Raw genomic sequence first — 13232 nt, forward strand, 5'->3', positions numbered from 1 at the left:
GTTCATCCCAGAGACAATTGGTTCTTTGGATGTCAGCATGCTGTGTAACAAACCTGTTGTGCGTGTCAGGTAAACTTGTGCAGCCTAGTCTATTGAGAATTCATAACAGCTGTTGAGACCCTCCGCAAATTTCAACAGCATCTGCTACCAAATCATGTATCAATAGCAGTTGTTTAGGATTTGTACAAAACTTGTCCGACAGATTCAATATTCTCACTTTTTAAAGCTGTTTCATCATGTCATTTTCTCTTCCCAGTTCTCTCACGTACAGTTGAATTGACTAAATCAAGGAGTAATGGAGTGATGTTTTCAAGTTCACCATCAATACCAAATGATATTGAATCATTTCTCCTTGTAGTGGATTGTCTATCAATCTCTTCTTGGATCAAATCATTTACAACGTGAGCCACTGTATGTAATACTAAATATTTATCTGAAGTAGGTTTAACATACATAACTGTAGTGCTGGGCAAAATCACGATATTATCGTATATCGGGATATTTACATCTGATATCGTCTTCAAATTACAATATTGTCATATCGTATTTCAGTAATTTTCTGTATTTAGTGTAATTCTACATATTTATGCAATTCTTTGATGGAAGTGCTAGTCAAATTATATCCAAGAAAAGTGCTGGTTATGTATTTCTTAGAAAACATTTCTGCTATACCACCTAAGTATGGATATCGTGATATTTAGGTGGTGATATATTGTTGGTAGGAAATTGTGATATCTAGTCATCAGTGGGACTGTTGGCACTTTAAGTTCATGAAAGGCTTACTAATAGATCAACGCCACTACGATAAAGAATTGTGCCAAATTTCATATGTACAGCATGTAGGTATTAAGATGAGTAATCAGCTGATTTACATAATAACCATTTAGCAGAGAACAGCAAACAGCTGTTTTCAGTGACCTATGCAGACTTAATGTTACCAGTAAACTCTGTATCAAAAACACCCTACAGGCCCATGGAAGCAAGACGACCTTTTCCATTAGTAAGATGCGTGCTACATATATGACAGCTTCAAGGATAGCTCTTGGTTAGTTTATCAGTGGTATTATCATTGTACTGACTAACCCATTCTTCTATAGACTGTTGTAGTGCTGTGTTGCTGCCATGTGGGGTCATTAAAGATTCTATGATGGAACAATGAGTCCTGTAGCAAGTAAAGCACATGTAGTCGCTTGGTTTAATTTCAACATTTTGACTAGTGGTATTTGACAAGTGTTCAGACACTTTCTGGACTGTGCTGACAAAAATTTGTACCACTCTTAGGGGTAGCACCACAGGACACACATGTTTGACTGTGTGATTTAATTATGGTGTATGCCTTATAATTAACATTAGCTGCACAGAACAAATGGTCCACCTCTGCTTCAGTGTGGACTAATTCTGATAATTGTTTAGTCGTTTGTGGTTGGATTAATCTTTCATTTTTCACATTCTCACACTGTGGATTACTGCATCTTTTTACATGGAGAAGACTATTTGGGGAAGGTTAAGATTGCTCTCATCTACTGCTTTCAGTGATGGAATGTGCTCTGGCTTTTGGCCATGTCACTTGGCCTCCACTAAGTGTCTCCAGTACATCAGCACAGTGTCATTGAGGGATTTCCCCAAGTGTTTCACAAAGTAAGTATGCTCAATCTCCCCCAAACTAGCACATCTTGATTTCAGTCTTCCTTTGTCTCCACACAGGGCACACTGTTCATCATCACTTTAGCTGGGCAGAGATTGTCATCTTGCTGCTCAGTATATAATATGGAAGATAGAAGGGATATTATTATTATTATTATTATCATTACTAGGCCCGGGGCAAATACAACCACCACCAGGACAACCTACTAATGGGGCATGTACAAACAGTGCATGGCTAACACAGTGTGTGCAGGTAGAAAAGATGTACAGTGATACAATTCTAGAGGAATTGACTGGCACATAAACATAAGGGATCAATTAGTATGCAATTACGATCAGTGATTATCCGACCATGGACATGTGAGGATGTGAGATTCACTTTAAATTGTGAGAATCATGGTATTGAATCTGATTCCTACAAGCAGTAAGCTTAAACATTCAACGAATACTTATTACATTAATTTTATGCAATTGTACACGTGTTACATGATATGTTTAAATGAGGATGGATTAGAGCGCTGGATTAAGACATGGCTGGAGTTGCCAAGAGCAAACCACGGTAAGATTGGGATAAAGCAGAGTATTTCAACTGTCTGTCACCTACAACTGGTATCTGAGTTATGTATATATTTAACATGAGCTGTACTAAAATGATCAGATGATGCTGTGGATATGCTGCAAGACCAAAAAAAAATTTGGAGAACAAACGTGGCTGAAATGCAATACCAGAATTTCATGGATATGTCAGTGTGCACAAGTATGTGGAGCATTGCTGATGGTGGCAGATTTAGTTACATATAATAATAGCAGTTAATAGCAAGCACAACCATGCACACAGCAATTATCAGCCTAAGGGCACATTTTGTGTATGTTTTCTCAGGACCCATATCAGTGATCAGTCTGGGCACTCCTGGCACTAAAAGGTTTCAGGTGGAGAGCTATGCATCATCACACAAACTTACCAGCTGGAAACTGCACCTTCTTCGCACAATGGCCTGCCAGGTGAGGCTTTCTTCCATCCCATACACGAGTGAAGGTACCCTAGTTACGTGAGACTAAAGAAACAAAACTATCAAAGTGTTTTAACCAACACAAACTAACCTCCAGCGATCAGTAGCAACTTCTAATCATGTTGTTTATTAAGTAGGCGTAGCAACCACTCGTCCTCCAAAGTAGTTCGCTTGTCTAGTGGGCGTCACGTGCTAAATGTTTTGATCAGCATTAAATAGAATCGTCATACGTTTCTATCACCTCCACGAATACAGCCGCCCATTATACAATTGTCTCTTCATACAACATGGATTCTATTCCCGGTGAGTGCGAAGGCTTAGGCCTTGTAGTTTTCTCAAACATTATTATTTATTATTTATTAATTATTTCATTCATTCATTGTTAATGACGTAATTTTAACTGCATTTTGTATTATCTTTAGTACTTGGTTGTATAAATATTATGCACATTCTTTTTTAGTGGTGCATAGTGTACAATATCTGAAACAAAATTTTACTGATTGTGCATGCTGGAACAGTGAATTTTATTGCATTAAAATTCATTCCTAATTGTGTCACACAACTTCGTACTACTTATTTTGTTAAGCTAGATCCCAAACAAAATTGTACAGTAACTAAAGTGAAGCTATGCTAAACTTACCAACTCCATCATTGCCACCTTCACGAGTTCCTGCTGTTTTGTGCAACCGGCTGTCAGGAATTGTTAGATAGCTTTTTGATTGAGCTATGCGCTGGACAAATGATAAAGCCATATAGTGCATCGTGCTCGAGCTACAGCTACGCAAAACGACAAGAAGTGTGCCGCAAATATAAATTACGTCCCTTGGAGAGGCGCTTGCAACTAAAACCATGTTTTAGAATGTAATTTGTTACAGTTGCGTCTCAAATGTAACAAACAGCTACAGAGGATGTATACAAAGAGTGCATTAAATTTAAATAAAAGGGCTAAAGAATATTCACACTAAATGTAGTCATTTTACAAGACATTCTCTTACTGTACATAGTGATAGTAGCCAGCCAATGAGCAGCCATCGAGGGATAATGTCAGAACACAACACTTCATTAGTAGGATGAACAACACAACACAAGTATCGTATGATATCCACCACTAGACTTTGACTCTCAGGGGTTGATAAGTGCTACAAGTGGTGAGAATAGCATACAGTTACTTACTTACTTCATGTACGACATACAACAATGTACACATTTACTGTATGGTAGCCCTTATGTGTGTAGTGCACATCAATTACTTATTACCTTTTGTTGGAACCAGACCTGGTAACGTTTATGTAGACCAAACTTCACCTGTAAACATATTCAAACACATAATAAAGTGGTTTTAGTGACTACGCTAGCTACCGGAAGTTTGTGTAAAATGTACTGTTGTACTAGAAAGGTAATGGATCAAGGAGATGAACACACAGGACATGTGCTTCCTGCTCCAACTAGTGAGCTACACCAAAATATTTGTATCAAGAGATAGAGACACTGTGATAGAGCAATCAACTACTCTAATAGAACAGTCACTGCAATAATGACCACAAGTACAGGGGTAGCTAGGAAACGTGTTTTTGGCTCTTTCTTACATTGATAATGACATTCTAAAGTATCGAATTTTCAATTTGGATCATACTTTATCATACGGGGAATACCCATCAACAGGTACATGTGCAAAACACGTAATCTTTGCTTCATTTCGGGTAATTTAGAGTGAAGTGTTCACAATCATAACTAGTGATGAACCTACAGAGTCTGTTCCCCCCCTACAAACTATCCTTTTACCATCTCATGATATGCATTAGATCACAAACTAATATACACACAACCATACGTTACATACGTTTCATAAGATATGCATGCATATCAAACTGATGAATAATTCATACCACACAAAGTTCATACGTACATACGGATATATACAGACCTTAGATGTTAAGAAGGTTAATTTTGTTTCCATGTCAGATGTAAGCCTACCAGCTATAAATCTCCTTGACGTGCGAATGTTTAGCAATTCCTCTAAACCTATGTGCATGAGTAATGCAGACCACCACAGTGTGCGCACACACACATATAACACACTACACACAAGCATGCACACACACACACACACACACACACACACACACACACACACACACACACACACACACACACACACACACACACACACACACACACACACACACACACACACACACACACAAATTATGTATGCATTGAATGAATTAACTAGTACATCGTTTAACTTGTAACAGTTACTATACATACTAAAATGATGGTAAAATTATAAAATAATGAGATGCTATGATTAGCTCAAGTTACATATAGCCATAGTAACACATACTGTATGTGCTATTTGCATGTGCTGTACATCATTTTACCACTGTGTGTAGACTATAGCTGTACTTATACATGTACATACCTGTGAAATTAGGGGCTAGAGATTGTGGGTTGAGTAGTACGTCCTTCCATATTTTAGTAAACTCTGGTATCCTATAGTTAACACAATGATGACATACACACACGCGTGATACATAAATACAGTACACACATACATAGCAAAACCCTTGGCTACCACATACGCATGGCCATACCTACTCAGTGAACTGGCACTAGGACACCTGTGTGTTGCTTCCCCAGTTGACAACAAGTCACTAGATCTCACATGCATGCATACACACACACATACATAACACACACACACACACAACACACACACACACACACATAACACACACACACACACACACATAACACACACACACACACACACACACACACACACACACACACACACACACACACACACACACACACACACAAACACACACGCACACACACACAAAATCTCTGGCAGCTGTGCAAAACACAGCTATTGCTGCCCAGCACTGGAATTCCTGTGCTGAAGTTCCATAACAATCTCAACACTGCTAAGTGAGATGAGGACAGTTGCTTCTCCAGTTAACACTAGGGTTACAGTTGGGTGGTAAGCTGCTTTTCCCAGGCCACCAAGTCCCCATTATACAGCTGGGTAGACTGGAGCAATGTGAGTAGTGCTTCTTGGTCAAGGAAGCAGCAATTGGCATCAAACCTGAAATCTTTTGAATACCAGGACGATGCTCTAGCCATTTGGCTATACATACACACACACGCACACAGACATGCACACACACAGACATGCACACACACCATAGATTTTCAAGAGAAGGGATAGGCAACCAAGTGCGCCATGTATATCTACCATTGATTGCGGTTGAAGCACTCCTCAGTATTGATTAAATCCATGCGGACAGGATGGCAGTTTGTGGTTTAGCTGTCAACAGTTGATTTCAACCACCTTGTGGTATTGTAGTTGATATACGAGTCTTTTAATGCTTCTGGCTTCTGTTGTTTAATTGTCTTGGGTGGTTTTCACCTCCATTTACGATTTCGATCATCAATGGGTACCTCCGTTTTTTGTCTACCTGTTACAAAGAACAGAAGTCTAGTTCCACTGGGGAAATAGTGCTGAAGTCTTCGCAATACTATGAAGCTTTGCACAGTACCACTGAAAGATGCTTCTTGCATAACAGCGTTTGTGTTGAAGTCGATAAATCATGGAGTAATATTTATGAGACTGCCAAAGGGCATTAACCAAGTGGAATAATAAAATGAAGTACACCATGCAAAACTATGTTACTTCAGGGTTATTGTGGCATTGTTTGCCAGTCGAAAGTAAACTTACCATCAACACAACAAGTAGACAAAAAAAATCGTGTCAACTGAAATTAAAACAATTGGTGGCGGCAAAAACTCACAACAAGACTTACAATACGAGTTTGCCTAGTACTTGTAAAACATTAAGAGATTGTCATGAAATACTCCACGCTTGTAGAAAGTAGTCCAGAGCAGAAGACACCATTTTGGCCTCATGAATTCACCAAAGGCAGAACATTTCAGGGCGCGCGCTTGTTTCTAATCCCTGTACTCAAATATCTATGCACACACAGACACAGACAGTCAGACACACACACATACATGTACAGTAGGTACAAATGTATGCACATATAGTACCTTGCTACATTCTGAAGAAGTCTCACTAAGTCTCTTCCAATTAGCATACAATCAGCAAACTACAAATTGATATGCAAAATGTAATCAGATTTGGTAAAATTATTTAGGTACAACAGCAGCACTAAAACTAGAGTCAGGTATCGATTAATGGATGGTATGATGTTCAGACAGCTTCCACTCACTTTCCTAGAAATCCTGCAGCTTAGGTTATTCCAAAATAGTTTTGTTATCTTTAGCATAGAGGGAGTAGTAACCTCACAATTTATAGTCATAAATTCGGATACAGTTTATTCTTAATTTAGCCATGCCCACCAGTAAAGTTAATGCTTTTGCAACAATAAAGGCACCCATATAAGGTAGAGAAAGAAACGCCTTTCAATTTCCAGGACGGTATTTGTGATAGGGCACTAAGACTAACATACGTGGGTGGTCAGGAGGTAAGTTCTCGTAACTTCAGTTTTCCACCTTGCATGCATCTCCTTCATTTAGGAGCCAAAATGCAGCGTGCCAACAGAAATATCCTGAATATAAACTTTAAAACTACACTTCTACTCTTGAAAGATATTTATTTACCTGTGCTTTAACACTGGTACAATTGTTGCAAATGCATTAACTTTACAGGTGGGCATGGCTAAATTAAAAATAAAATGCATTCGAATTTACCGCTATAAATTGTGAGGCTGCTCTCCCTCTATGCTAAAGATAACAAAACTATTTTTTGGCCATTAATAGCTAATGAATATACAGGTATATTGTATACAAATTTGAAACAAATTGGACATTGTTAACTGGTAGTAAAAATCAAAGTCCGAAAACTGATAGTTTTGTCCGAACATAGAATTCATCGGACAAAGCATACTATTGCCTGCAACTCTCAAGCTATTAATCATGCATAGCTGATTATTGGCGGATAATTACTGCCTACCTTTTGGTACAACAACCTAAGCTGCAGGATTTCTAGGAAGTGAGTGGCAGCTGTCCGAGCATCGTATTGTCTGTTAATCGATACTTGACTCTAGCATGACAACATCTGATAACAATACTTCTTGTGAGACAGTATTTACAGTTGTATGAAAGCAAAAGCTCTAGCTTATATTACCTTTTATAGTCATTAGTCAAGCTGCTATTATTAAGAATACAAGAACAAGTAAAGTCTGGAAACTATTACATTCTATATGCTCACTATGCATCTATGCTGTTGGTAAGTTCTACTGAATATGTTTTTCAGAAAATATGCAATCACAAAAACATATGCAGCATTCTGCTATGTTACTTAGTTTTAACAGGTAACCTACTTAACAGCCAATTGCAAAGCTCCAAGTTTGATGACAAGCTTTCAGGTCACTGTTATTGTTGTTGAAATGATCAAGTAACTCAGTATTTACATTTATGGTGATGTTGCATTCACCGTGAGATATGTAAATGCCTGGTCGTGCATAGTGAGTATAATCTAGTGGGTATAATCTAGTGGGTCTTTGTAAGTGTTCTGCTGCCTCACACACACACACAGGTGCATGCACGCACGCACACTAACCTTATTCTGGAGTAATGATGCACAAAATGACACTTCCTCATCTCGTAGACTGGCAAGTGAGGAGCTCACATGATCAGGAATAAGTGACAGATAAGTGTACACTACACTGCTTATCAGAGCAGGTTGTGAGTCCAGCCATGACCTATGGTATAGTGATAAAAATGATGTGCTATGTACCCTTCAAGCCTATAGGACTAGGTGAGCACCCACACTACAACTTGCACAGGTCAATGATATACACAGAGCTTAAAACATGTAGGTCAGAGGAGGCTGGTCACATGTGTACAGTGCGACATATAGACATGTATTATTGCACAATCATACATGGTGCTTGGTATGACAATTACTGAGAGATTTTGAGACACACATAAGGATACAGTTGTGCTGAATTGAATGTACCAATCATGTATCTAAAAAATTAAATTAAATATTCAAACCCACAATCACAATGTACAGGTACATCTATAAAAGACCAGTAGTGGTAATGTAGGATAACTTACCTGGCACAGGGGATACCATGATCAAGAAGGTGGTTCCCTCAGGTTGAGGCCAGTGCATTGCACCCCGCCTGGCTGAAGCCTGCGATCTCCCCAAACGTGGGAGACTCGGGTGCATAATTTTTGTTAGTGGGGGACTGCGTTCGCGCATCCCCCATCAATGTGAAATACCAAAGAATGATTGCAAGCAAGCAGAATTTTGAGTGTTTTGCCTTTTACGTACACATTTGTGGGTTGTCAAGAAACAAAAACTCAACTAACTAGATAGATGTTAACATCATGGTGCAACCCTGAGCAAGTTGAATTGCATAGAATTACATTTGTGCATGACTGAAGATTACCTATACGTATGCTATGTTGTGTTTGGGTATTTCGTAGGTGGAGAAGACTCGAGCAAGACTGTGCAAAATTGAAAAGGATAATTTGCTAGTAGCTAAAGGATAAAATATGTAGCTAGACACACTTCACATTTAATTAATTGCAACATTAAACCGTGGAAAACTGTGGCACTGGTGTCATGATGCATTTGAGTACTACTACACTACTACTTCACTACCACCTTGAGCGTCTAGTTGGGGATTAGGTAGCAGGTACTAGCCTTACATGGAAGCATTTTGTAAGTTATCTGTGTTTTCTTGTAATTGTCTGTCGAGACATACAACATACATACCATGACTCGCTAGTGTGATAAAAAAAGGCAATTTAAAAGGCAATAATAAAAAAGGCAATTTTAAAATTTACATAACATGTAAATCAAGGTAGGGTCAAATGGATTTTCTGTCAAACGTGCTACAGATTGATATAATTATAGTTTTGTTACATTTGTTTTTACAATAGCCAGTAATTGTTAAATAAACAAATAGGCAGTTCTCCAGACTTATCTATTGAGCTCCATTGGTAGCCATGGTAGCCATGGCACAAAACAGAAAAAAAAAGACATATGGATGATGATGTCACTTTATATTATTTGGATAGCAATGCAACTCATACAGGTGTTCAAGTTGTAAATTGGATGACTGCAGGTTTGAGGCCGCTTATCCTTTTTCAAACATATTTTTAATATAACATCTTTAAACAGGTTGTAGGACCAGGTGTCCTACAGACCTTAGCACTTGTGCTGTAAAGCTTTAATAAATAATTATCTTGTACAGATGGAAAACCATCCTATCAATAAACCGAAACACTGTTCTACGTAGTGATTGACAAAACTAGCCTGATTCTTTTACTATACATTTTCTAGGGAGGGATCTATTGGGGCTTACACACATGTCTAGCTACTCTAATCATGAGGAAGTTCAAAAGAACAGCACTACCTTGACCAGGTTATTGCCATGAACAAAAAAAAATCTAGTGCCTAAACTGTCTGTAGGACCTGTAACTCAATGTGCCACTCTTTAAATGAAATTTACAGGAGAAAAATTCCGTAATTTTTGCGGGGTTTTGACATCCTTAATCAAGGAAATATCTACAGAGTGATGCGTTCTTCTGGGCAAGGAAGAACGGCTGTAGCCGATTGCCTGGAGGTTAAATATATAAATCAAATCAATCAAATCAGAGCAACTGGCACAGTAAGTGGTTATTAACACTAGAGACTATGTCTATACAGTACTGTACTTGGCTACCACTACCAGCACAATATGTGTTAAACACACCTAAAGTCAAGCAGCAAGTGTAGTAGATGCTCAATAACAATGATGTTTCTCTCACTGATATCTCCACCTATGTCAATGACAACAAATCACACTTGTATACATGTAGCACTTTCACACCTCAAATCAAAGGAGCCGCCCGGGCTACATACGAAATGTAGCCAGGCTACAACTGGGCAGTGATTACATAGATGTTGAGGCCAAATTCGATTGTGGGGGTCGATTAATACTCACATGATTAGGATGCACAACTTGGATTTCATCATGAAAGCCGCTCAGACGGAGAGCGTTTTGTTATCCTCGCCATCCTATGAGTTAAAAAACGGTGAGAACTAGTGCTAAAGCTTATTCACTGATCGTTTCTGCACGTTTTCGAATAGAGACACGCCCCCATCATGAAGCTACCACTCTGCACGGAGTAACCACTCTACAAGCAAGCTTACCTATCTTGGCCTTTAGTGAACTTCGTACTTTTTCCATAATTCAATAGCACTGACTAAAACATTAAACTCCCGTAATCTAAATTCTCCATGATATCTCTAGGATACGTCCGCTCATCATAACTGAACGTAACCAGAACATATTAGCTGCTGACCCATAATCAAAAATTTTAGGTATGCATATATAATACATCCAGTGGCTGCACTCGTAATGACTTGGGTGATTCATCTATCAGCCTGATAAGTGTTACATATTAGCTGTAACACGGGGCATTCGGACTTTGCCTGACATGTATACCCTCTGCCCTTGGGCTTGCGGCCCTCAGGAATACATATCAGGCAAAGCCCTCATGCCCATGTTACAACTATTACAAGTGTATCACACAAGTACTATAGTGTGGACAGAAAGACAACTTAATATAGACAGTACACGCAAAGTAAAGTAGTACCTGAGAGGAAGCTATATATGTACTGAAATTGATTAAAACACACACTAAATTCTATATATGGTACTTACAGGGAGTTTGTTTCAGTAGAGCAAAACACAGCCTCTCAGCATCAGCAACATTTAGTGCTACTAACTCCCTTGTCAACCAAACAATCTGTAATTGACACATGTCAGTATGACAAATCACTACATGTAACTTACCTGTATTCTCGGAGTTTCCTTCATTTGGTGCATCTTCTCCATAATAATAATCTCCAACTCTCTCAAGATCAATCCCATACTATCCTGAGTCAGCATCGTCAATAGTCGAAAAGCCTAAGGTTAGAATACATCTAAATTAGACATGTCACTTAAAAAACATGTCACCAAACTATGGTAAATTATGGATTCTAATGGGTGTACTTTTGCCTTATTTGTATATAATGAAAATACATGTATTTTCTATTGGGCAAGAAACAATGGCTGTTGACAAGATTTTTAAACTGATCAGTGGGACCAAGCTATACACACAAGTTACGTGTTACCTTTGAAGCAACTGATGTATCTGTTAAAATGATGTACAACAAACCAAACATGATCTCATCATGATCTTGTGATCCTTTACACACCTACGTAAATAATATCAGTTTCAATCACAAACGAGTATTGAGATCTCTAGACATACGGACACGATAATTATAACACAACAGATCAACTTGTGATTGTCAAACAGCTTGAAGTATTTTAAAAAATTGTTTAAATCTACTATTTACAGAGACATATCACTATGTATGAATCAAACTCTAGATGTACACTACAAGTTGTCCTACACAATTTCTACTTTACCACCAGAGCAGACCTTCAAGATTGCCTAGCAGTGACAAGATACTGTACATCCAAGCAATAATCATACTGTGTACACCGAGTACACCAAGTATACCAGATTGGATGCTCTGTATTAATTACCTGGATCACTTTATGTTTAGCAGGCATTGTCCATATAAAATATCTTCCAATTTCAATTTGTAACACACATATAAGAGTTTGGGCTCCTAATGCAATGTAACTTAGCTAGGTACTATCATATGCATCACTAGCTGTTTGCACAAGGTAGAGGTGTGTAATAGCTGTCATAGTAGCTGTTCTCATCCATCAGGTTCTTGAGATCACATATGTATGAAGATAAATTTGCTGTGCAACAAGCATACAATACTAATGTGAGCCTTTACTCATGAGTCAACCTGTAGAGAGATGCTATCTACCATCTGCCTTTCAAAATGGCCACATCTACTTTTACACGAACACAAGGCAACCATCACAACTCTCCAAGAGTTGAGTCAGTCTGCACAGGCAGTGCCTAATGATGTCCGACCAGGGATATGTCTCCATGTTAACTGAACACGTGGGTCACATCTGGATGCTATGGCACTGGGTCAGTGACTGTGACCCAGGTTTTTACACCAATCAATCAAAAATCTTGACCTTAGTAACAAATGCTTCCATGCTTCCATAGAGTTTACAGGTAAGACTGTCACGGCGGTGTCACTGAATTGGTGACCTTACATTGCATACCACGATCATCAATGTTTGATGTTGACTATTGTCTTCCTTCAACAACATACATTCATTAGCACAAACTTTGGAAAACGTATTTTAGATCAACCGTAAAATTGTCACATTGACCACAGTCAATACAGTAGCCTTTGAAGTGACACCCCCTGATTATCCCCAATAACGAGTGCATGCCTACATCAAAATATCCTAATAGAACATACAGCACTCACCTTTAAGTGCAATGACTCGTATAACTTCTCAGTTGGCAAACTGGACAACCCTGGATCTAGTCCTTTGTAACATTGCTCCAGTCTCTGGTGGGTGAATAACAGTAACACACAATCACAACACAAGAGTCAGAACTTTCTAGCCTATTATTGATTGTACCAACGTGAGTGCCAGGAAACAGGCAAGTGTAAAGTGT

The 13232-nt window shown here is 38.6% G+C and overlaps 1 protein-coding gene and 1 non-coding gene across 2 annotated transcripts in view; one reads left to right on the forward strand and one right to left on the reverse strand.

Moving 5' to 3' along the window:
- LOC136249403 (integrator complex subunit 3-like) overlaps positions 1–13232 on the reverse strand; it is a 30629-nt gene that overhangs the window by 17128 nt on the left and 269 nt on the right. The window contains exons 2-12 of the mRNA XM_066041392.1: positions 13039–13122; positions 11800–11883; positions 11477–11590; positions 11345–11429; positions 10391–10457; positions 8242–8383; positions 6708–6766; positions 5077–5147; positions 4579–4676; positions 3912–3959; positions 3650–3793 (exon numbers count right to left, since the gene is read on the reverse strand). Coding sequence (XP_065897464.1) covers positions 3650–3793; positions 3912–3959; positions 4579–4676; positions 5077–5147; positions 6708–6766; positions 8242–8383; positions 10391–10457; positions 11345–11429; positions 11477–11590; positions 11800–11883; positions 13039–13122 — 996 coding nt within the window. The remainder of the gene's footprint in view (positions 1–3649; positions 3794–3911; positions 3960–4578; positions 4677–5076; positions 5148–6707; positions 6767–8241; positions 8384–10390; positions 10458–11344; positions 11430–11476; positions 11591–11799; positions 11884–13038; positions 13123–13232) is intronic.
- Positions 8734–8896, forward strand: LOC136251959 (U1 spliceosomal RNA). The gene has a single exon (XR_010699299.1). It is a non-coding gene; the product is annotated as a U1 spliceosomal RNA (small nuclear RNA).

This window comes from Dysidea avara, chromosome 3 (genome assembly GCF_963678975.1).
Source record: "Dysidea avara chromosome 3, odDysAvar1.4, whole genome shotgun sequence".
Taxonomy (NCBI): Eukaryota; Metazoa; Porifera; class Demospongiae; order Dictyoceratida; family Dysideidae; genus Dysidea; species Dysidea avara.